Source organism: Taudactylus pleione, unplaced genomic scaffold, assembly GCF_031769625.1.
Source record: "Taudactylus pleione unplaced genomic scaffold, aTauple2 ptg000136l, whole genome shotgun sequence".
Lineage (NCBI taxonomy): Eukaryota > Metazoa > Chordata > Amphibia > Anura > Myobatrachidae > Taudactylus > Taudactylus pleione.
The window spans coordinates 1,291,031-1,317,086 of NW_028284538.1; the positions used below are offsets into that span (position 1 = coordinate 1,291,031).

The following is a 26,056-nucleotide window of genomic DNA, read 5'->3' on the forward strand; positions in this document are numbered from 1 at the left end:
TGGAACAAACTATGTTGCAATAGAAGAGGTGTCAATGCATTTCTTTAGCATGCAAGGAAAATAGTCACGGCTTTTGAAGGTATGCAGCCACGATGTCTTCATTTAGAATGTCGACATCCACAATGAGAAGAAAACAAGTATGTCGACATTCTAAGAATGTCGACATAACATCTGAGTCGGCATGCTGGATGTCAACTCTGTGACTGTCACACATATATACCAAACCACCTGCATTTGAAGATAGCAAACAATTGCTGAGCATATTGTTTTTTACATTGAAATTAAGAATTTAGTTAGGACACACCCCTTCCCAACATTTCATCAAGCCCCAATGTTTGCTCCATTATTGGCAAACAGGAATACTGAGGAGAGTCTTAGTGGGTTTAGCTATGGCATTGCAATGACATTCCTGAGTTTTTCAAGCAGATTGACACTGGTATGTTTCTCAGTAAAACTAGCAATACAGTGAGTAGCTTGCCTGTGAATAACCTGGGGTTGTGTGCTAGCACCTACTATGGTGACAGGATGATAATGATGATCACCCTACAGGAGGCTGCTGCTGAAGGCATAGTGTCTTTGTGAGGGGTGTGCATGATGTAGCCACACCCACATAGTTACTCCTCCCATCACAGGCTGCTCACCTCTTTGGTGGATTGGATAATCGGCCTGAGCCCAGGTACACAGCAGACATTAGATGCAATTGTGGCTTTAGTGATGCTGGCTGGCATACTTGGTTTCTCTTGCAAACTATTGTTTCACAGACAATTGTTTAAAATGATGTTTATTCTTCTTGTCCCCTTCTGTAATGAAGTGTCACCCCCAGCAGCAGCCCCTAGCATGCAGTGATTCTTCCTGGAAATCATGGCTTGCATTAGTGGATTTAGTTTACATTTCCAATTTGGATGCAGCAAGACTACCTACTAATGGAGAGGTTGATGATGAAAGTGTTGGCAATGAAGATTGCATAATGGAATATTAATGAATAACAGTTTTTAGAGTTTACAGTGAATGGTGCATAAAACAAATAGCATCCAGTTCTATTGGTAATAATAAGGTTATGAAAAAATTTAATTACCCCCCCCTACAGTGTTCATATGTCCCCAGTGTAACATTATCCCCCCCAAGTACCAATATATCCCAAGCTGCATAACCCCTCCCTCTTCTCCACCCACCTGTGTCCATAGGTCCCCATTGTGGCACTTCCCCCAGTGCCATGTGTCACCATATAAGTATTGTATGCTCCCATCCACCTCAGGACCAATACCCCATTATGGGGCATGATGATTAGCTTCCATGTTGCAGAACTAAACTACCCTCTTAACACTTTTACTATTGTGCTCCAGAACGCCTCTAGCACATCATTCTTGAGCATAAAATTTGCAGTGATGTTGGCAGTTAGGCATTAGGCCCCAATTGTTTAAATAACACAGCGTACCTGACTATTGTTGCTGGCCATGTTCATCCTTTTATGGCCACAGTCTACCCATCTTCTAATGACTATTTCCAGCACGAGAAATAGGACCAGCATGACACATGGAACCAGCATCAGGAAACACATGCTTTGTGACACCGGGGGAAATTTATCAAATCTCCTAAAGAGTGTAGATAGCAACCAATCAGCTTCTAGCTGGAATTTATAAAGTACATTCTATAAAAAGATAGGAGCGGATTGGTTGGGAAACTTGCCTACTTGCTCACCACTGGACAACTCTCCACCTGCTCACTCCTCCACTCATTACAAGGATTTCTCCAGTGCCACGAAGCAGGTGTCATCTCATGCTGGTTCAAATGAGTGTAGTCTTATACCCTCTACATGTTGGGCTGGACCACTATATACTATATATATATATATATATATATATATAATATATATATATATATATATATACAAGCATGCGCATACATACATAAACACACCTATATGTGTGTGTGTATACATATATGAGGAAGTGCATAATTATATGAGGCATTGAAATGCCCTTTAATGACTTACATCTGTTTTTTTTTATCCTCTTCATGTAGAACTATGATTTCAATGTTGGGGATTACATTGTACACGGCTTCTATACCACAGTTCCTTTCACTTTGAGAAACACTGTCATGAGTGTTGCAGCGAAACCTTTTCTCACTCTCACATATATGTAGCAATACAATGAGTTTTATGAAAAGTTGTTTTATTTCATGGATTGGAAAAGTAGGGATCACTGATTATAGTAGTATACAGCAAAATTTTGAATTAAAATTACAAAAATGGAGACAACTGGTTATGTACCTTCCATGCGTGCTGGGCTGTATTCAGGGTTAGCATTGAGTGAATGTGCCCTACATTAGTTATTGTGCATCCTGCCTGTTCATTCGAGCTGGGTATACTGGGCAGAGGGTAAAAATTACAAAGTCATGAAATAAATAGAAGTACAGGTAGTGACAGAGATTTGAAAGAAAAATGTAAATAAAATCAACATAAAACAATCTAGATGCTGCCCTATGACCTCTGCTGCGTTGGATATATGATAAGTACAGCCCTGAGTCTATGGGGTTTATTTAAGCCATCCGACACTTCTGTTTGTGTTTTTGCCTATGTCTTGCTAGTAAATGGACTGCTCTTTTTAATATCGGCATAAATGCGAACAGAAGTGTGGGGTTTTACAGCCCGACACTTCTTAAATAAACCCCCATGTCTTATATTTCCCAGAATGCATCATTGTGTTTGTGAGATACTGCAATGGTAAAGATCAGCAATTTATAAGCAATTGCGTTTCATTTGCCCCTGGTGAAGTGTTCAGGTATAGCTAGCATTCATGCAATTTTATTTAAAGAGTAGGGGGTATATTTACTAAAGTGCAAGTTTATATAAGTGGAGATGTTGTCCATAATAACCACTCAGATTATAGCTATTATTTTCTAGAAGGTGCTAGATAAAAGATAAGTAGAATCTGATTGGTTGCTATGGGCAACATCTCCACTTCTATAATCCAGCACTTTAGTAAATATACCCCTAAAAATCCTACATTACCCAAAGCCTTAAACATAGCACATTTGCAAAGCTGACAACAAGAGCTTACTATTCATCACTTGTTAGGCTCGGAACGCCTGGCGGATAATGACTTCGCAGACATTTCAGGCAAATGCATGTAATAGATGTGTGATATTATCTATGTTTACAAAAACTGTCAACTAACTTCAATGGGGATAACAATGAGAAGCTCCAATGTAATATAATCGTAAATAGGTTAACAGACTTCCACACAGGTACTATACAATTAGTCTTTATTAAATGACAAACCTCCAATACCCTTCCCTCAGTCTGGGCACTAGGGCACACATTCAACCTATTGCAATAATGAGTGCGAGGGAGGTTTGAGGTCGTTGAAGTGTTCTCATTTTCTAATTTGTTGTTCACCTATTCTCTCACAGGGGTATATTTACTGAAGTGCAGGATTTTAGAAGTGGAGATGTTGCCCATAGCAACCAATTAGATTCTACTTATAATTTATCTAGCACCTTCCAGAAGATAATAGCAAGAATCTGATTGGTTACTAGTGGCAACAACTCCACTTCTAAAAACTCTCACTTTAGTAAATATACCCCATATTCTTTATATTCTTTGAAGCCACTATTCTCTCTCTCACCTTAATCACCTCTACCCCCAATGCAGGCCCCTGAGTGCTTCCCTACTAATGCCTCTCACTGGAACTCTCCAGTCAGATAATGAACTGGATACTTCTTGGAATCCAGGCCAAGCACTGAGCACACACCAAGGAGCCTTTCCCTGGCTTCCTTCTGACTCTCTCCCTCACAGGCCACATTTCCATAGGGTTCCTGGTCAGGACCATGTACTGCACTACCCTCCAGACGGTTAAATCTGATGTGTCCAGCATTATGCAGCTCAGCCATCCTCTGTGGCTTTGCTGTGCTGTTTAGAGCCTCCTCATGAGATTCTCCTGTGCACATAACCCCGACTAGCACAGCACCCTCCTGGGCACCCTTCTCTGGCAATGCTGGCTCTAGCCCGCAAGAGAGTGCCAAAGCCACAAGCACTAGGTCAGTGCCGTAGATGTGGCGGATCCAGTCGCGCAGATAAAATCCACCCATCCGAGGATTAATCTCCAGCAATCGTGGGCCAGATTCAATCAGCTTGAGCTCCACATTGAAAACTCCGGGATAGAGGCCTAGGGCTTTACAGCTGCGGCTGGCAGCCTGAACTAACTGACAGCGTCTCTCTGGACTAAGACGGGATGGGAGAGCAGCTGCAGTTTCAGTAAAACCAGGGAGTAATGTTGGCCCATTATCTGACACATACGCCGCTAAGAGACGACCGTTGGGACCTAGCACCAAATCCACATCATGCTCAGTGCCTGTAATGTACTCTGCTAGAAGAGACCGGGGTGGCGCCTTAGCTCCGCCTCTTTTAGTTTGAACAGAGTCAACAGCACTTTCTCCATTCTGTAATACTATCTCTGATTCTTCACAATTCATCCCTATTCTTGGCTTACAATCATTTTCTGTACAGCAGATTCCACCCACACTTGAGGCAGTTGTTTCCTCACTCCTTGGTCTACCAGCTTCAGGCTCCAAACCCATCTTTTTAACTAACCTCCTACACTCTTCAGCATCCTGGACTAGCCTCACGCCGACTGCTCCTGCTCCAGATTCTGGTTTGATAACCAGTGGATATGAGAGAATGGACTCTGCAGCCTCTACACCTCCTGTTCCAGGACCTAATGGAAAGCAGGGCACAGCAAATGCCCCAGCATATGGAAATGGTGGGGATGGGGATGTCATGTTAAGGAGACTTAGTTGTGTCTGTGTCTTGCGCTTGGCAAGCCTCACAGCATTGGGGGGTGGACTGGGAAGACCTAGCGAGCGACTCAAAATAGCAGCAAGTATAGTGCACTCATCCCAGAATGCCATACAGCCAGAGAACTGGAGACCTCTACCCCTGACTATGGCTAGAATCTTCTGAGCATGTTCTTCCACATCACAACAGCCATCTTCATAGTCATAGTGGATGAATGAAGTCACAAGGGAAGAAGCAAAGTGTCCTGGATTCGACTCCACCATGTGGATCTGAGGGAAAGATATGTGTAATATTAGGTAAATCGTGGATTGTAACATCAATATAAATACTGGTTAAATACACACACACTTCCAACCAGAGCAGCAATATTCAAGATGAATGATCAGCACAGTTTCAGCTTGCTTTCTCTTTATTGTGACAGTTCACTGCTAACATAGGACCTTTATCAAGGACATGCAAGCTGTGGCACCTACAGGAAAGGGCAGAGCCTGACCTGTCTGGAGGCCTGGGACAGCCAGGAAGGTGTAACCAATCCACCATTGGCAGCATGCTGACACCTTCTGAGAGCCCTGCTTATAACAACAGTGCGTAACTACTCCCGACACTCTCTGCAAAGGCCCCACCTTACCATGGCCTGACGGATCACTTTGTTGGAAAGTGGAGCGCACTGCACACTGTCTCGTGTGACTGAGGAGAAGATTAATCAAAGCCTGTAAAGAGATAATGTTGAGAGAGATAACGTACTGACCAATCAGCTCCTTTCATTTTACAGGCTGTGTTTGAAAAATGACAGAAGCTGATTGGTTGGTACTTTATCACTTTCCAAGCTTTGATAAATATCCCCCTTAATGCGCTACTGCATGTTATTTCTCTGTGAGGACATGAACCATAGCATCTCTTATACCGGAGACTGTGTATATGATTAAAGACCCTGCTACAGCCATTATACTACCACCACTGTGTACTGTATATATATCAGTCACTGCCACCACACCTACAGTATATTAACTCTCTGCATCCTGCATGAGTATTGTTCTGCACCAGTTAACCCTGCATATGCCCAGAGTTCCTGCCTGCATTTGGTACTGTACATACCTGCTGTTTGTACATGCTTTAACCCCTGTGTTACCTGTATCCTGTTCCTGCCGGTTAATAAACGTCAACCCTGGTCAAGCTATTCAACGCGTGGACTGACCCACATCACACACCACAGATAGTGGAATGACAGTACGATTACAACATGGATGACTGCATCATCTAATTCTATATATAAGAACATATTCTAATTGTATAGTTACCAGGACCACCACACAAGACCTGCCATTTAGGAGATGCTCTGACCTAGGGCCTGATTCAGCAGTGCACGCAAATGCACTGCTGAACGCAGATTCAACCCCTTCTGCAAGTGTGCAGGACCCCTTCTGCGAGTGTGCAGGACCCCTTCTGCGAGTGTGCAGGATCCATTCTGCGAGTGTGCAGAATGGGTCCTGCGAAGACACATGCAAGCCCTTGAATGCCTCTGTCTGATTGACAGGCAGAGGCATGTAATAGGCGGAGTGGGGACGTCCGTCATTCCCGGAAATGGGGCGTGTCCGCCTTGTTTTCATGAAGTGGCCAGCCCAGGGACTGCGTGGATGAACGCAGTCTGCTGGGCTTGCAAGCCGCCATCCTGAGTAAGCTGAGGCCTTACTCAGCTGGCCAGCGGCATGGCGCCGTCCACAATCGGGACCATTGACCACAGATGGTCGCGATGGTGATCCCAGCCTGCGACCTCCGTCAGTGCTGAGATCGCAAATGCAGCAGGGGGTGTCATACACCTGCTGCATTTTCAAAGCTGCCTGTGTGCATACATCATATATCTATAGCCTGCGTGCAGCTTTGCAATTGCGATCCTTGCTGAAGCAGGTCCCTTGTCATCTAGCCATCACAATCTGGCCGATGTCAAAGTTGTTCAGATCCTTACACTTGCCCATTTTTCCCGCACCCAACTCTTCCAATCCTTCCAGAGAGAGAGAAAGAGAGACCAATGGGGTTGGGCGTATATAAAACATTCAATAAGCATTGAATGTTTTATAACTTGTACGAGTTTTTATTGATATCTTCTGTTAAATTCCCCCCTCATAAAGATTTTACACGTGTGGCCTGTATAGTTAATTATAGGTCACTATCTCCTGAGTCTGGTACCTATTGTCGCGGTATCGTATCATCAGAGAAGCACTAATTCTTTATTTCAAAGTTCCCAGAATATTATCTGCTTGCAGTCCTCAGTGTTGAGACTTTGTTTGTGACGGGTGCTGTCACTGGGGTTATCATGGTATTTGATGGGGTATATAAGCTCTTGGTGCTCAAGTAGTTGTCTGTACGGTATGTCCTTAGTAAAGATCCAGTGTTGGGACTGAAATTTGGAGAGTGCTGATCATTTATCTTGAGTATTGTTGCTCCAGCTGGGGGCTTTCATCGTGCACAGTGCAGCTGAATCAGAAAGCGGTGAGCTGCAATCTTTTTGTGAAACTATAAATATACCTCTGGTATTTATTGCTGTCACCATAATGAAATGTTATCCTTTTCAGAGGAGGAAGCTAGTAAAACTATACTTTCAGAAATGTTACACGATAACTCTGGAGTTTTAAAATCATTCAACCTCTGATTTATTGAGGGAGGCTGATATTATAAAGTTATGCTGTCTGTATACTATAGGGCCAAACAGATGGCTCAGAGTAGAGAACTAACCTACTGTTGACCAGACAAATGCATAATTTTGGTGTGCCAAAAATGTACAATGTTTATGCCCCTAGTTATTAAGGACGCATGTAGAGAATTTACAGAAATTATAAATGAGATAAATACAGCTAATATTCTACATGTTGACCTCTGGGTAAGTGATACTACTTATAATTGGTCTGATAAGATTACAAGGATGATTCAATTGCTTTTAAAAAAGTAAATACTTAAAAAGTTGACCTTGTACTACAAAGAACAATGCACTTAGAAGAGCAAAAGATACTGTTTACTTAGGGCTGCTGTGTGATTTTCCGGCAGGGCTGGGTGTGATAGTCACTTGCTCTGTCGTAGCGGAGACGCCGTGGGTGGAACCACAGGGAAGCACATCAGGTGATTGCTGTAGTGCAGAGATTTTCCACCTTTTTCAACTCGAGGCACAAGATTTGAAAAATTGCCAAGGCACACTATCCGGCTATGCGGTGTGTGTGACTAATGAAAAACATGAAAAAATACACAATACATTGGCCTCCACAGGAATAAAGCACACTACATTGGCCTCCACAGGAATAAAACACACTACATTGGCCTCCACAGGAATAAAACACACTACATTGGCCTCCACAGGAATAAAACACACTACATTGGCCTCCACACGAATAAAACACGCTACATTGGCCTCCACTGGAATAAAACACACTACATTGGCCTCCACAGGAATAAAACACACTACTTTGGCCTCCTCAGGAATAAAACATACTACATTGGCCTCCACAGGAATAAAATACACTACATTGGCCTTCACAGGAATAAAACACACTACATTGGCCTCCACAGGAATAAAACACACTACATTGGCCTTCAAAAGAAAAAAATATATATGGAGAGCGCTGGACAGAGGTAAATTAATTTAATATTCAATTGGACAAGACATAATGATAAAAAACTGACATATAAAAATACATATAACAGTCAATGTACATAAATCCTGGATAATAGAACCACCTGAGATCTCATATAAGGTATAGTATCTAATATAAATGATAACATGCACCAAGCAATATGTGCATACACAGGTTAATACCCAAGCATCTCAAACATTCCACACAGGAATTGAAGAGTGTGCATATATCAAAAATGTAAGTAACAAAGAGTTTGCATGCATAAAATACCTCCAGCTATGAGGAGCTCAGGAAAGTATAGCAATAACGTCTTTGCAATATGCAACTGACAGATGGATCTTACCACCTTCAAAAGGTGACTGGCGTCCCGGCACACCAACAGGTGGTATCGGCTGCTGGTCCCAGCTGCTATGTGAAGACAAGGGCTAAACCACTGGCAGGGATGGAACTGTGGTCACTATTGGATGGACGGCTATAATAAAACACATTGGCCTTCACAGGAATAAAACACACTACATTGGCCTCCACAGGAGTAAAGCATACTACATTGGCCTCACAGGAATAAAACACACTACATTGGCCTCCACAGGAATAAAGCACGCTACATTGGCCTCCACAGGAATAAAGCACACTACATTGGCCTCCACAGGAATAAAGCACGCTACATTGGCCTCCACAGGAATAAAGCACACTACATTGGCCTCCACAGGAGTAAAGCACACTACATTGGCCTCCACATAAAGCACACTACATTGGCCACCACAGGAATAAAGCACACTACATTACAAGTGCGTTGAGCTGACCGCCGCGCCACACTTGACGACTGCTCACGCGCACTAGTGTGCCACAGCACAGTGGTTGAAAAACGCTGCCTTAGAGGCTACGGCAATCACCTGAGGTGCTTCCCTGTGGCTCCACTCATGGCGTCGACACCACGGGGGAGCAGGTGTTAGAGGTCACGTCCTCCTAGTTCAGTGTTGGCTAACCCTGACACTCCAGCTGTTGTGGAACTATATATCCCAGCATGCCCTGCCACAGTTTTAGCATGCCCTAATAGCAAAACTGTAGCAGTGCATGCTGGGTTATGTAGTTCCATAACAGCTGGAGTGTCAAGGTTAGCCAACACTGTCCTAGTTAACTCGGCAGCACTGCAGCTAGGTGAGCTACCAAAATTAAGACCGCAAGCTACCGGTAGCTCGCGAGCTACAAGTTGGAGACCACTTTCATAGATCTTCGATTTGGTTGGTTTAGGCCCCAAGATGGGTGACACAATTAGTACCAATTTATAAACAAAACCTTCAGATCAGAACATCTATTACTTGCCACAAGCCGTCATCCACCTTCTATAAATAAATAAGGGCCTTCCATTTGTCTTAGTGTAAGGCATCCTGCATAAGACATATTATTAGTGATAATGCTTAGAATCCCATAAGCAATCGTTAACAATGGGTGAAAGATTAATTGAAATCAACTGATGTAAATCTGCAATTATGAAATCACTACAATGGAAAGACAACAGTTGCTCCGCAATAAAAGAATGGCCTCTAATACAGATAAAAGATCACTAATTGGTACTTCCATCCGCAGCCGAGCATGCCAGATGGGCGATTAAAAAGAACTTAACTTGTGACCCAGAACTAAAAGATGTTTGGCGAAACAACCTTAGCTCTGGTACAAAACATTTAGGCCACTAATGACCCTGTAAATAAGTACAAAACGGTCAGTTTGTTCCCTGTTCCCCCAAAACCAGGGATTTTGAGAATTTATGGATATGCTACATGCAACAGTATGATTCCAAAAGGTGTATTTAACTGCCCAGGTACCAGTAAGAAAATCAAAATAGAGCATCAACCTACAGTACTTGTAATAGCAACTGTCTACATTATAAAACGGCCCTGTGGGTTATTCTTGGTGACAACTGATAGCCCTCTAATGGAACTAAGAACAAATCACCACTCCAGTTCCAGACTGGCCCTTGGGGCTATAAAAAAAAAAAAAAAACAGGTCCTCCAAGTAGTTAGACACGTTTTAGAACATGGGCACAGTTCTTGAACAGTACGCATGCTGTTTGACTGCATTAACAAACCTGCCCCAGTTGCAAGCTGGGAAAGATATAACTTAGTAGAGGCTGCTAATAGATCCTGCATCTACAGTCTCTTTATCCTAAGGGGTTAAACGCTCAATTATGGGCGACTCTTGATAATTTTTTATTTCAACCAGATCACTGTTGGGAAACCATAATTTCAGATACGTTTCTCTATGGACTATGGCCTAATAATTAGGAGGAGCCTTTTAGCGGATTCTCTTTGCTTTACTCAAGGGAGATGGACCTTTATGCTTTCTTCTTTATCATGGCATGTCCTCTTTGTTACTTACGCTATGACACATAATTCAATAATACCCACTTTTCTGTTGCTATGACTACTCTGGTAATATGGTAATACACGTTCATCATTATTATTGTGGGCTCTCTATTTAACAGGTCTGTTTCTTTACATTTATTAGTTACTGTCTTGTAGGACATAGTTCATGACCTCAGTCTTTGTCTATGTCACTGTCATGTGTTGCAGTATAATCTCTCCTATTACTAACGCTGCTTAGTATTAGCACAAGCTGTGGATAGCAATGCATCTTAGGCATCCTAGATAGCTATGAGATGATTATGGAGACGTAAGCCCTCATGGCTCTGCCTTGCATTGGTGACAGCTTTATCAGCTAACTGTGCATGCACTTTCATACTGAGCTGCTACATTTTTCACTGTGATGCTCTTACATAAACTACAGATTGAGTCTCCCATATCCAAATATTCCGAAATATGGAATATTCCGAAATACGGAATTATTTTGGCATGACTGAGATAATGAAACCTTTGATTTTTGATGGTTCAATGTACACAAACTTTGTCTAAATATTCTATAAAATTACCTTCAGGCTGTGTGTATAAGGTGTATATGAAACATAAATGAATTTCATTTCTGTACACAAACTTTGCTTGAGCCACAAAATTATTGAAAATATTGTATAAAATTACCTGCAGGCTGTGTGTATAAGGTGTATATAACACATAAATTCATTCTGTGTATATATTTGGGTCCCATTCCCAAGATATTTCATTATGATATGCAAATATTCCAAAATACGGAATATTCTGGTTCCAAGAATTTTGGATATGGGAGACTCAACCTGTATAACTTGCTTATGCGTATTATAAATGTAGTGTGGTCATTTACTTGCATTATATTGATTTATACATTTTTGTACACAACTGTGACGATTATAGTTTATAATTCTATTGCTCCAGCCCCTTGAATGCTATCTGGATGTTGATTTTCTTTTCTTTTTTTATACGTTTTAAGCACATATGGAGTTTATTTACTAAGTAACGAGTTCTAAAACCCGGCACTTCCGATGCTTATGTCCAAAATGTAAAAGGGCAATGCTTTTGATAGTTGCATTCTGCTAGTAAAAGCATTGCCCTTTTAAATTTTGGGCATAAACCCGATCTGAAGCCTGCTTTGCGGATAGATATCGTGATTTTTAGCAATGGCGCATGTTTTAGAGGCGTACGAATCTCAGCCGCATCTCCACATGCGGCTAAGTGGATGTAACTGGGCGTCAGCTGGGTGATTACATTTAGGATAAGTGTTCTGTTGGCACGTCATGCTAAGCAGATGTGAGCATACACATTTCAGGGCACGCAATCAGTCCCTAATTATTCACCATTCCCAGAACTTCATTGTATCAGGCACTGTTGGGGCGCTTAATAGGGAGGTGTATCAAAAGTTCAAGAGGGGAGGTGTATCAAACCTTCAAGAGCGTTATGTGGAGATGTTTCCCATATCAACCAATCAGCTTATAGCTAGGATTTATCTAGCACAGTTTATAAACTGACAGTTAGAAGCTGATTGGTTTCTACGTGTAACTCCTTCACTTCATCTCTCTTGAAGTTTTGATACATGCCCCCATGTGGGATCATAGGAAATAGGTATAGTAAGCTGTCTGTATTCAGTTGTAGAATAAAGACAAAGCTTTCCTCACTCAATATGGAGTGTGCTGATCACATATCATAAAGATAGATAGATAGATACCGTAGATAGATAGATACCGTAGATAGATACCACACATATAACTCCTACTCTCAAGGAGGAAAATGGCTATAGCTACTGTACATGAAATAAACGCCTTACACAGAACATTGTGTTGTGCCTGTAACTATGAGATTGTGCCCACCTTTATTCCATAATCCCGGGCTGCCTGCCAGATGAATTTCTTACTGATGCCACCAGCTCCGATCACAAGGACCTCTTTCCCTTCCATGACATATGTCATAGAGCGCCTCAGCATGGTCTCAATAAGGGGTTGGGATGCAGAATTGATAGTGATGGATTTCCCAGCTGCCAGGCTTCCAAGCAGGCATTCGTGGATCCCACAGTTCTCCAGACAGAGGGCAGTGGTCACACCCAGAATGACTGGGGTCACCATGTAGTCAGCACAGGTAAGCAGTAAGTCAACGCCTACAAATCAGAGGGAAACAGAACTTGTGTAAAATTGTTTTGTGGTGCTCAAGTCGTGTGTTCACAAGACAGCATTAGTGAGTTCACAGGGCAGCGTTAGTGTGTTCATAAGACCACATTCATATACAGCAAACAGAACACTTATTTAACACTTATTTAAAGTAAAATCATGTTACGTGGAGATTTTTTTATCAATTAAAAATATTAAATATTCTGCTGGGAGATACTTATTGCTGCTACTGAAAATACATTGGAGTTTTTAAGGTTTTTTTTGTTGCCATTGAAGTAGAAGATACTGAGGATGATTCTGGGTTGCAGTTGCATCCGTGTCTGTAACTTTGTGCAAATGCGGGCTGGGCCGCCATCAGGGGGAGACTGCCGGGCCTGTAGTCCCTGGCCCGGAGAGAACAATGGTGCAGAGCCAGATATGCACCGGTAGGTACCCAGGGAAACACAGCGCCGCCGGCGCAAGTGCACTAGTGCAGCACTTCAAAAATGGCACCAGCCGCAAGTGCATCACAGCTCGCGGACCATCAGCCAATCAGGAGTGGCTGCTCCTGATTGGCTGCCGGTCCACGAGTTGTGATTGGCTCGCGGACGGTGCCACTGGCGCTTTCTAGCTGGCTGCCGTGCCGGTGCATATTTTGTACTGCTGCGGCGCTGCCACCCGGGCCCCCGCTCTCTCAGGACCAGCTGAAGTCTGGTAAGTACATAGGCTAGCTGCATTAGGAGGACCTTTCACTGCGTGTCCGCCCCCCCAAGTCCAGACATCCTTCCCTGCTCTGTGCCTCTCCCCTACTCCAGCCTCCCCCCCCCAATAAGGGGGGCCCTTCCCTGCCCTATGCTCCCCCCCCCAGGGGGGCCCTGCCTATTTTAATAGTACCGGGCCCCACAATTTCTGGTGGCAGCCCTGAATGCGGGTACAAACTATAAAGCCCTTCCCTGGGGAACCTCCGTGCGAAAGAATGTGCAAGGACATCATTCAGAGTCGGTCGTTGCGGCCGCACGGTCGTACGCAACCGATGTTCGCTGAACTGCGCATGCGTAAAGTTCGCAATGCGCGTGCGCAAACTAGCTGTTACGATCAGAGATTTCTCTCTCCTTGAACACAGCCACGTCGTTAGTTTGAGTGAAAAGAATGAACCGTTTGTGGGTGGTAATAGGGGAAAGTTCTTGAAAACGGGGGAGTGGAGATCCGAACGCAGGCGTGCCTAATTATGCGAACGGCGTTTAATGGGAGTGCATAATTAACAAAGTAGTGTCATGGCACATGTGACATGGGAGGTTTGTACACTGACTTGATCGTAGTGCTTAAGAGAGGGTATGGTCAACCATAAGCTCTACGACCAGCTACGATGGTTCCCAATGGTCGCAATTAATCCTTATATCCCAGGAGATGACGTGTGTTGTGATCGAGAAGGGGGTGTGATGTAGTCTTACGACCGCTTCTTACCCTCGGTCGTTCAGCTAACGATCTCATCTTAGGACCGCAACTTGTGATCGCTTCATTTGCATATCCGGCCCCTTTCCCCTACGACTGTGCGGCCGCAACGACCGACTCTGAATGAATGAGGTCCTGAGTCCCACTGTCAGCATCTGTAGACGCTGAAATACCAATTGGCGTAGCTTTAGACGCACCATCGGTCGCACCATTAAAACTTGCACGAGCCCTATGGCAGATGCAGTTTCTCTGTCCATGTATGGCCTCCTATGTGAGCGGTTGAGCATCTGTATAAGCAGCCACTTGTACCGACACTTGGCACTCCCGTAATAAGATGTATCATCTCCATGTGTGCACTCAGCCACCTCCCTATCACCGCACCAGAAACACATTTCTGAGACCGTACGTCTCCCGTGCTCCTCAGTTGCAACTCTGACTGTGCGCACACTATCTGGACACATGTCTAGCGCGGCTTAGATGCATGGGCGGAAGATAAAGATCGATCCACTGCGTCCAACTTTGGAAGTGGGTGTGACTCAGAATCAGGCCCACTGTGTGCTACACTATGTAGACAAAAGTGATTGGACACCTCCGCGCAAGCGAAATGCATACCATTGCACACAAGTTCCAAATGGCCACTAATGTTGCGGTTTCGACAAGAACATTTGGTAAGGAGGCCCATGCACTTGCACGAATGTTTTTATCAGGACGACAATGCCACCCATCATGTTTCCAGGGCGACGCTGGACTGGTATACAGAAAATTCAGTAACCTGGATGGACTGGCCAGCTCAGAGTCCAGATCTTAACCCCATTGAGAACCTCTGGGATGATATGGAGCGACGGGTGCATTTTACGCCGACTCCACCTTCTTCAGTGCCACAAATGTTTTCTGTACTTATGGCGGAATGGCAAAGCATACCTCCTGCTATTGTCCAGGAACTTGTAGACAGGGTGCCAAGAAGGGTGTCTGCAGTAATAACTGCACGTAGTGGACCTACAAAGTACTGACGTCAATAAAATCTTGTTGATCTATTTGCTGTCAGTGTCCAATCACTTTTGTCTACATAGTGTATTTACACTGTAGCTGAATGCTGATATTAAGTGGTGTAATGATTGTCTGGCTCCACACCTTTTACAAAATAATTCTGTTATTACCATTATATATTTTTAAAATATCAAGATCAGCAGTTATCAGCTCTAGAAAAAATAGATGGAATGACTTACTGGAGACCCATATATGGATCTTTAAGGCAAGACACCAGTATTGCAAACATTTTAGACTCCGTTGCTTAAAAAATTGGGGTCCAGTGTTGAACTTCATTATAATTTTTTGAGATTCCATGGGCACTTCGCATTTAAATAATGATGCATGGTATAATTTGTACACTGATACATTCTTCGGGAAGGACCACGCACTTGGTGAGTTTGTTAGAGTGTATGATTAATGAAGCATTTTAAATAAACATCAGTGCATTTTGGCTCATTCTCTGTGCTGCCTTCTGTTCTGAGGGGGTCTATTTACTAAGCCTTGGAGAGAGATAAAGTTGACAGAGATAATGCACAAATCAATCAGCTCCTGTCACTCTGCAGGCTGTGTTTGAGAAATGACAATTAGGAGCTGATTGGTTGGTACTTTAGCTCTGCCCTCTTTATCTCACTCCAAGGCTTAGTACATAGACCCCTGAGTAACTATAAGCTTAAATATCCAACAAGAAAAAGTGTGGGTGTGGACTAGCATTTCCCAGTCATAGCCACCATTCAGGAGGGGAGGTGCACCTGCAAAACAGGTCTCCTCAAACACAAAAGCAATATTCAGATTCAGTAAAAAGCAAGGCTACACGCCAATGAGCTCTTGAATGAAAACATGCTGATGGGGGCAATTTTCTTGAAGTAAAACAGATGTACAGGGTGACAACTTAATAGAAGCAGACGTTTAGGGATTTAAAAACATGTACATCTTCTGCACTCGAGAAGGGGATTTCTAAACCCCCGGAATGTCTGCTTCTTTTAAGTTGTCACCCTGTATGTCTGTTCTGCTTCAAGAAAATGGCTCTAATGAGCATGTGTTGATTCAAGAATCTTTTGGCGTTTAGCCTTGCTTCTATCTGCATCTACGTATAAGGATACATATCTCATGAATCTACTACAGTTCCTTCCCCCTCTCCAACTGATGCTCCGCTGAGCTTCTCACACATATGCCAATCTATTAGTTAGAAGCTGTGCCTAGAGACTAGACCAAACTATTCTGGCCCGACACTTCATCAAATTGGATGTATCCACCAATTACTGTAGTTAGGGCCTCGTTTATCAACGAGTTCCAACCAATGAGCTCCCAACTGCCATTTTTCAATCACATGACAGTTAGGAGCTGATTGGATATAGCGAGTGATAAAAAGAATATCACTCGTTGACAAATGAGGCCCTTAGTTGGGTCACATTGGGGCAATGACCAGACATTGTTTGGTAATCAAACAGTTCATTAACTTTAATATTATCTATATCAGATGAAAATTATCATTAGTATCTGAACTTGTACCAGCCCCATGTTAGCGATCCGACCCCATATGCACCACTTAGAATCGCATGGCTATTTTTATACACGCCCACAATAATCCCATAAGTCAGGGTGGTTACATGCGATCACTTTCTCACCACCCAGTTCATGTTCTGAAACACTCTATTTCATGGAAAGACAGATCCGGCCAAGTTGCGTCCCACTCAGAATTCGACAGACATATGCAAAAACTGTCCGTGAATAGAGACCTATACGAATCAGCCCGCCAGAATTGCACCTTGTGAGTGGAAAAGTGCACTGTCAAAGGTTATAAACATCTCATCACGGCAAACCTCATTTATCATCGTCCATGTTAATAACTTAAACTTTAAAGTTTTCTCTTTTGAAATATTTTGCTCGGTGTAGAATCATTTATGGTTTACGCTAATCGTGAGAGCGAAGAGGCATGGGCACTGTCTCCATTACATTACATCTAATTTGTGTGCAAGGATGCGCAAAACGGGTCAAACTACAGTAGGACAAGTAAAGAACGTGACTCAAAGACAACCAGCTGGGAACTGATGCAAAATTCAGACTCTGGGCATGATTAACAGATGGACGCTAATGGTCCCGCAGCTTCGAAAATATGCAAATGTTGCAGCCACCGAGATTGTATTGAGACGCCCAACGGAGGCTTCGCAAATCCAAATGACTGCATGCAAAGTCGCAGCGTCGGTAACAGATCTGTTGATGATGAATGAATGAGTCGCCAAAACCATTTACACAGCATACTGGATCACAGTCGCAGGCTGAGACACGTCCCAAAAACAATCGCGACACCTCTGTGTTTAAGTCGCCACCCACCCCCCACACCATCGCCGCTGCTGTCCACAAATGGTCCTCACCTGTCAATCACTTTGTGATTAAAACCTCATTGCTAGCGACAATAGTGATGAAACTTGTCGCATGCGCTGTGCGACTCAGTCGCATACACTTGCGTCCATCTCTGACTCAAGCAATCGTGCGTAATGACTAAAATATACCGTATCTCACAAATTTATTTTGATAGTGTGAATTAATAGTTGAAATGTTGACCATGCGCAGAAAGTAGATGACTTGGTTCTGATTGTTCCTTTCCATACAATGGTTTTCAAGTGATAGAAAATCAATATGATCAAACATAAATATCTGTAATATTAATGTAGAGTTGTTTGGTAGGAAAGCTTATTCTTCACAAAGTCAAACAACATTGTACTATTTTCCATGATAACTTTGACCATGACATACAGAGCTTTAAATATAATGGGTGCACACTACTGAGAAGAACCAAGCACAGATAAATTGTGTATTTATGCAGATATACTCGAGACGCGGCCTGCGCTACGTGGGTGGCATATGCGCCTTGCTTAATGCAGCGTGCACTTGTCCAATATTTGAAGAAAAATTAGGCCTCCTGTCCAACAATTATTTACTTATGTGATGGTCTAAGTAAGACGCATTTTCATGAACGCGCTGTCCTAAGTATTACCTTTGTGAGAACGGCCCTGTTCTACATCTCCCGTTCTTAGTATAGATGCCATAAAAATGTCTGCACTGCATTCTTGTTCTTGCGAACGCTGGCAACCTGAGCATGCACAGTGTGACTATACACAAGATATGCTCTGCGTATATACAGCTCTGCATCAGGGCATCACTGCTTATGGATATTATGGTTCAAATAATAATGTCAAAATTACTTAATTAATTAATTGTCAACATTAACATGGAGAAGTTCCTAGTTTGGTGGATTGGCGCATCTACCGCACAGTCCTACCCACTAGCACTTTAATACAACCCCCTATATTCATTTAAACTTTTACAGTTTTCAGTTTAGCGCCATTCATGTCTTAAATTGCCATGTGCACTAGGAACACCGAGACTGCTATAGTGTGAGGCACAGTGTGCTGTAAGGGAAGATAACTGGTTAGATTGATAATGACAGCAGCTGTATTAATTAGAAATGTTACATTCAATTGCCTCAAGTTGAACAGCGTCTAATAATAGTAAATTAAACTGAAACGTCTTTAGGTTTGCATTAGTAATAGGAAGTGCAGCAATTAATAATAGCAGGTTAAACAGAGTCTTATAAGGCAGAGTTAAACTGCAAATGCAACAGCACAGAGAAGTCTTTGGATTCGCTGTAGCAAGTGAGTAATTGCTTAGCTGTACTCGTGGAGCAGGGACAACGGGACTATTTCACAGTAATTAGGCAATCAGAGATTTTCAAAGGGTTTGGTACATTGAGTGCAGAAGAGTCTGGGAGGTCTAAGGTGTGCAGAGGATCTGATACACTAAGCACAGGAAAGCTCAACAGACAGCAACATAGCCAGACAAACAAGCAAATAGGAGTGACTGCTGCAAGGTTTAAATAGCAGCCCTGTAGGGGGAGCTAAAAAAAAAAGAACTCATTCCTGTCATCAGCCCCTACCTCAATGGGCGATCTCCAGGTGCTACTTCTCCAGGTTTTTCAGGATGTTGGCGATGACATGTATTAATCTTTTGATGCACATCAATGTGAGAATCTGGTTCCCAAAATTTCAACAAATAGGTGATATAGTGTAGCTGTACTCTTCATATTCGAGGGTACAAAATTTTGTCCGCATGAAACTTCTTCGACCTCTGTTATTACTGTAGAAGGTTTTGGGAACCAATCCTGAAAACGGTTCACAAGAAAATGATTTTAGCAAAGAGATTTGAAACATTGGAAGTATCTTCAAAGTTTGTAGAGGTTGGAGTTGTACTGTCACAGGCCCTAAATGCTCCAGTATGTGGAGAGGTCCTAGGAGTTTAGGTACTAACTTGGTTGAAGACCTTCGTAGTCAAAGATTTTTTGTTGCCAACCCAAAAAGAAGGCTCTGTCATTTGATGCTTATTACCAAATATTTGATAATGCTGTCCAATACATCATGGATGGATCACCAGTTAGATTAAATCTTCAGACCATCTTCAATATAATTAGTAACTGCAGGTATTGAAGTTGAGGGCTGGGAACAGTGGGAATTGGTAACTGCAACTGAATTGCACTGTCAGTAGTTATTCAGTACAAACTTGGCAATAGCTACATAATCGAAACCAATTATTCTGAAGACAATAAATAGAGTAACAAAAATATTCTTGTAATGGCAGGTTAGCTTGTGAAAATTGCCCATTGGTTTTTTGGATGTAAAGCAAATGGCAGGTTGAATTTTATTTCCATAGAAAACAAAGAGTATACCAGACCTTGGATATAAAATGAGGTTTCTGATCAAGCTATCCACAGGAAGGCCATGAAGATGGAACATTTTTTAAATTAATATATCAGCAGTTTCTAAAGTGGAAAATAATTTTTCGATCCAGTTCACAACATGAGTCATCCTTGTGTAACAGCAATGTTTGACCAAAATGGAGGCCAAACCAAAAGAAGATGGTAATTCTTCACTAAATTCCAATGTAATTAGTCCAAATGGTTGATAAGTTTCACAAGAAAGGGTGTATTCAGCAATGTCACACAGTAAACGCGGCCACTAGTATTGTCTTTCAACCAGATATGAGGTCTTACAGATTCTAAAAGACCAGCTGCTGCAGAGTCATGATGCCAGTTGAGGATGGTTGACTGAAGACTGGATGGTACAAAGATGTAACCCTGAACATTAATCCAATCAGTTTACCATGATACAGAGACAGGAAGGGATACCTGCTTCGGAGAGTGAATGTGTTGTACTATAGAAAGTCAGACTGCATTATGATGTAGCAGAAGGCTAGATGCCATAGTATGGTTTCTATGAACTGTAGAAAAGATTCTTTTTCCACCTTTTGTCTTTGTGATCTGTATGTACTGGAATATCTGGAAGTTTTTTATTACCAATGTGACACAATTGTCATTTTTCATCAGGAAAAATAAGCACGGGGATGAATAATGATTTTATAGTGTATTTTTTGAGCTAATACCATCCCCAATAGCCAGATCTGATGCATTCTCTTCTACAATAAGTGGCAGATCATTGTCAGGATACGAGACAATTGAAGCTATTGCAAAACACTCCCTAACATGATAGAAGTCTTGTTACTTTCCACGAGAAAGGTCAATGACTTTTGCTTTTAAAGTGATATTTTTTTATAACCTAGCATACAAGCCCTGAGGTCTAAGATGGTCACGTGCTTTCATCAGGAAAATCCCAGACATTTGGAAGGGGCACTGCATAGCCCAATGTTGTGATAACAGTGCTCCTACAGACCATAACAGGTGTGTAATACCACATTTGATGCTTTTCCATGGCAAATTCATACAACATGATACCCTCCTCAAAGCTCTAATTTACATGTTCATTTCCTACACAACCCACAGCTTCAGAAACAGGTGCAATGGGTATTTAATCTTGGTGGTGTTGGTGTTTATTTATGATCGATGTAAGGCTGTAGAGTGATTTCTTTCTTATTTAAAAGGGTATTGGACTGGTGTACCCACTGGTGAAGAGAAAGGGCATCTTAAACCTTAGCTTAGTTCATCCTCCATGTATGTTTTCACGGTAAGTAATTCTCGACCTGATAAAGAACAATTCCTTCTGGTAGGAGTTTTACCATGAAATGTCCTAGTACAGCATCCTATAGGGGCTAATATTGTTACATCCTACTTCCCCAATATAGGAGCAATTAGAATACTCCTGTTAGAAGATGAAATACAGTTGGATAATCAAACTCTGGACAGGCTGGTGTTGAGGTAGACACAGGTCTTTTTCTTGATAGAATGTAAGATAGCAAAATCTCCAGGCTTGCCACACTAAAGACAAAGGTTCTGGCACCAGTGGTGATCCTTCTCTTTAGAAAGATGGCCCTCTGTATAGGCGCTAATCCAAAAAACCCAAGCTGTGAAAGTTTGAGAACCATAGGCAGCTCCTGCTCTTCTGGGTTTTTGTAAACATAAGTTAATCTTTAAAGCTGCAGTAACAAATTCCTGTGGCCCCTTTGAGGCCTAAATCCATGACATCTCGTCTTTCATAACTTCATTTAATCCTTTGCAGAAATTAAATATTTGGGCTCCATTATTCCAGGTCATGTCAGCCCCTCCACCTGCAGAGTACTTCCATATATTACCCCAGTAGGTTCTTTCCTTGGCCTAAATTTGTGAGGCCCATGTTTAACGTGCAGACCACCACGTGGATCATTAAAAATATCAGTCATTCCATCCCAGTCTTGGGACATCCAGGTTGCATAAATGTAGAAGTTGATTATAAAGTTGATTATAAAGCCTCTTTGAGTAAAGACGATTTCAGTCCTACTTTATGCAGGTTGCATAATAAAAAAAAACAATAATAATTAAACAGCACTGTTTTGGATTCCCATGTAAAGCAGCCTTGTTTCTTAGAATATTTAGGATACAGTTGCCCTTTCCAGGAATCACAGCAGAGGTTCCTAGCAGTATCTATCCGTGGCCTTGAAAAGGTGAGCAAGGGGTTTGATCAATAAGGCTGGAGCACAAACAAATGTCACTAGGTAAAGTGTGGAACTGCCTGTAGAAAACAGAGACGTGATTGTATTAAATCAATGCAGCAATCAATAGCCCCGGGTTACACAGAGCCTTCTAACGATGAGGTAACTGGAAATGTGACAACAATTAAACATTTCTGGTCTCCAGTAGTAATCAGAAGTACAGCAACCAATAGCTTCAGATTAAATAGAACCTTTTATAGTGCAGAGTAAAACTATATATGTAACAACCCCCGAAAAGTCAATGAGCTTGTACTAACAGGTGATTATTTACTTAGCTCCAGATCCAAAGCAGGACACAGCGACACAGTAGAAATGAAGAGTCAGGGTTTTTCAGAGAGTCTGGTTCTCGGAGTACAGGACAGCCTGTGCGGTCTATATTTTGCAAGGGTTTTCATACACTGAGTAATTCGGTGACTGCACAGTTTAAATAACAGCTCAATAGGATGAACTGTCTGTCAGTGTTCTCCTGCAAGAGTCATTTTTGTCACTATTTAGGAGCAACAGTCTGCATCCATTGTGGCCTTGACAGTAGAAGACATTCTCTCAATTCAAATACTCCGGTTGATGTGACTAATGTTCTGATAACAGTCACATGTGAAACATACATACACTCATGGGGTTTTCCATACCTTTATCCAAGACATCTTTCAGACTGTAAAAATTGTCCAGCTCTTGCTGCTTTTGCTAACAAGATATCCAACCAAGGGGCTGTAAACACCAAGTCTCTGCCTGCTGAAGATCTAAAGGAATCATTTGGCTTAGATTTCACAAATTCCCTTTCAAAATATTCCTTTGTGTCTAAATGAGTCGCTTCGACGACTCATTGATTGGCAAATTTCCTGGACATTTTATGGGTATCCCCAGCGATCTTACCTGGTGAGCCAGTCAGGTACTAGAGGCCTTCTAGTCCCATGTCTTAAGGGACCAGTAGCACCAGTCTTTTAGCATATCCAAGGTAAAACTCATTCAGGTCCAATTTTAAATCATCCATGCCTGATGCAGTATTAATGCCTCTAATTTCATCTCGTCTGAATCAATAGGATAAATATATATACCAGGTCCCACGTTTATTATGTAGACACGGTTAACGACAAGGAACCAGGTTCTGAGTGAAAGTAAGATAGCTTGTACTTCCTGTTGAATCAATCCCAGGAATAAAGTAGTATCATTCTGTGCCATCCGAGTAAGTGGTGTTGGTTGCTACCAAGTAGGGAAACTCTACAGGCAAAATGTGTTCTTTTGTATTTTTTCAGGCAATAGGAAATACCAATTTTCAAGGACAGGGTTAGGTAAATTCATAATAAACTTTAAAAAATATTCAACATAATACAAAAATATCCAGGAGATAGAACACTAGATAAACTAAGTAACCCGGCTCTATAGTACAAAAGCAACAAAATACAGCAAAAGAGGTAGAAAACAAGCTCTGCTGACAGACATATAATATACCTGTAGCTTGCTCTGCACGTGTGCACCCAGCTAAGCAAGTAAGTAATCTTCATAGGTCACGTTGCATTTGAGGGACCACTAGGTGGATGTAAAGATGGTCCCTACGGAGACCATCATAAGAGGTCATCATAAATGGTCATGCATAAATACAGCTATACCAGCAGAAGATCCCTTCTGTTATTTACAAATAGACTCTATAGTGGAAAGACGGGAGGTGACCAATATACAAATCACATAACCTGCGGGACATGCTGACTAAAAACAATGAAGGAGTGAGGTAGAATTCAGAAAGGTGTTGAATGGAACAGACCAAAATCTTTCTGACAAACCCAAGAACCAGCAACAGGCAACCTGTATCCTGAGGGTATCTCTGTAGAATCCCCCTAAAAAAATACAACATATTGATCACCAACAAACCTAAGGGTAGGGCAGAAAGGAAACTGTCCATTTGGCAGAGGAGAGATGTCTACACTGCTGAAAAGTTGTGGTAACCCTGGGCTCACTGACATTGTGCTGCATTAGGAAAAGAGTAAAGACAAAGGGGAATATTTACTAAAGTGAGAGTTTTTAGAAGTGGAAATGTTGCCCATAGCAACCAATCAGATTCTACCGAACATTTAACTAGCACCTTCTAGAAGATAATAGTTAGAATCTGATTGGTTGCTATGGGCAACATCTCCACCAACATCTTAAAATAAACTCTCACATTAGTAAACTTACCCCAAAGGCTTCCCATTTTTTTCTCGAATGTTGTGTTTTTTTCCTCAAAACATTTCAAATACTCACCAAGTATATCGGTTTGTGCCTTGCTCCCTCCTCGTTCGTTTGAGGTGAGTTTTTTTTCTTCTTCCATTATTGCTCTCATGACGTTTTCTGAGGTTTCTTTGAGTTGAGCCCAAATATTGTTTTTCTGTCTCTCATTGCTCACTCCCCACAACTCTAGTGTGGTTTCCAGGGACTGGGGTAGTGCAGATCGATGGCAAAGAGGCTTCTCTGCCCGGCCCACTGCACATACCACCTGCAAGAGAGGTATCATAGACCACATGAGTGACTTAAATAGAAAGGCAAACAGCAAAACATGATCAAACAACCACATTCACTGGTTAACCAAATACTCTATCTGTTCATGAAACATCTGAGATAGTGATGATCCATTATGAAAATATCTAAAGAACTCTTCTCTTCAGGGGCTCAGGATAAGGATTTGTAGATTGGGTACAAGCCCCAGGAGAATGGGGGCAGCCCCGTTACCTTGCTTAGGAATGGTTGGTCTCCGCGAGATCGGCAGACAACGGCACAGAGACGGATCGTCAGCTCTGGGGGGCGCACGGAGCAGCCTGGGGGTTGGGGCAGAGACAGTAATACAGGAAGAGAGAGGGGGAGAAGGAGCGAGGCAGAAGTCGAATAAAGTGTAGAATGAAAGAAGCAAAGAAGGTATAGGAAGAACGACAGAAAGAAAGAAAAGAAAGAAAGTACTGACCCTCCTTCAATACACATGCAATTAAATCTCGCAATATTGCATCATTGGGATGGGAAGAGAAAAGCCTCTTCTCAAAACTCTGCAAAGCTGCTCTCCAATGCTGGGAAAAATAAGTTTTCCATTGGTGAAAGGAAATATAAAATCTTCCCCAGCACAGGAAACAGATTAAATTATTGAGTAAGGGCCGTGTGATATAGAGGAGGTAAAAAGTTTGACAGGGTATGCAATAAGAGAGGAACATGTTTAATACAGAACATGAAAAAAAAATGCAGACTGAATATGAAGCAAGAGTTTGAGGGAAGATGGAAAACGTGTAATGTAATGTGTATAGATGAGAGACTGTAATAAAATAAAGGAGAAAAAAACAGAGTGATGAGACAGAAAAAAATATAAATGGGAAGGAGGAGACAGAAGGAAGACAGTGACGGGAGAGGATCCTACAGAGTGTCGGTCTCTCTTGGCTCCTCCCATGAAGAAGCTTAAAGAACTTCTCTCCCACTATATCCCCGTACTTACGTGGTATGCAGGCAGGAAGCTGTGGTGGCTTGATTCTGCGTGGGGGCATGGTGGTTATAAACCCCTCAAGCAGCACTGCTTGCCCATGTGGGAGTTCAGAAAAAAGCTCAAGTGCCACATCTGACACCCGATCTGGGTCATGAGATGAGTAAAAGGTTGTGGCAGGAGAGTTTCGTGGATGGACACAGAAAATCTTCATGACAACCTAAGGGGAACATAAACGGTAAACAGGAGCT

At 42.3% G+C, this 26,056-nt stretch overlaps 1 protein-coding gene across 1 annotated transcript in view; it reads right to left on the reverse strand.

Annotated features, from left to right (window-relative positions):
* Positions 1 to 2,945: 2,945 nt before the first annotated feature.
* The window catches only part of CARNS1 (carnosine synthase 1), a 37,778-nt gene continuing 14,667 nt past the window's right edge, over positions 2,946 to 26,056 (reverse strand). The window contains exons 6-10 of the mRNA XM_088473486.1: positions 25,821 to 26,025; positions 25,076 to 25,161; positions 24,611 to 24,842; positions 12,650 to 12,933; positions 2,946 to 5,067 (exon numbers count right to left, since the gene is read on the reverse strand). Coding sequence (XP_088329612.1) covers positions 3,685 to 5,067; positions 12,650 to 12,933; positions 24,611 to 24,842; positions 25,076 to 25,161; positions 25,821 to 26,025 — 2,190 coding nt within the window. The 3' untranslated portion in view covers positions 2,946 to 3,684. The remainder of the gene's footprint in view (positions 5,068 to 12,649; positions 12,934 to 24,610; positions 24,843 to 25,075; positions 25,162 to 25,820; positions 26,026 to 26,056) is intronic.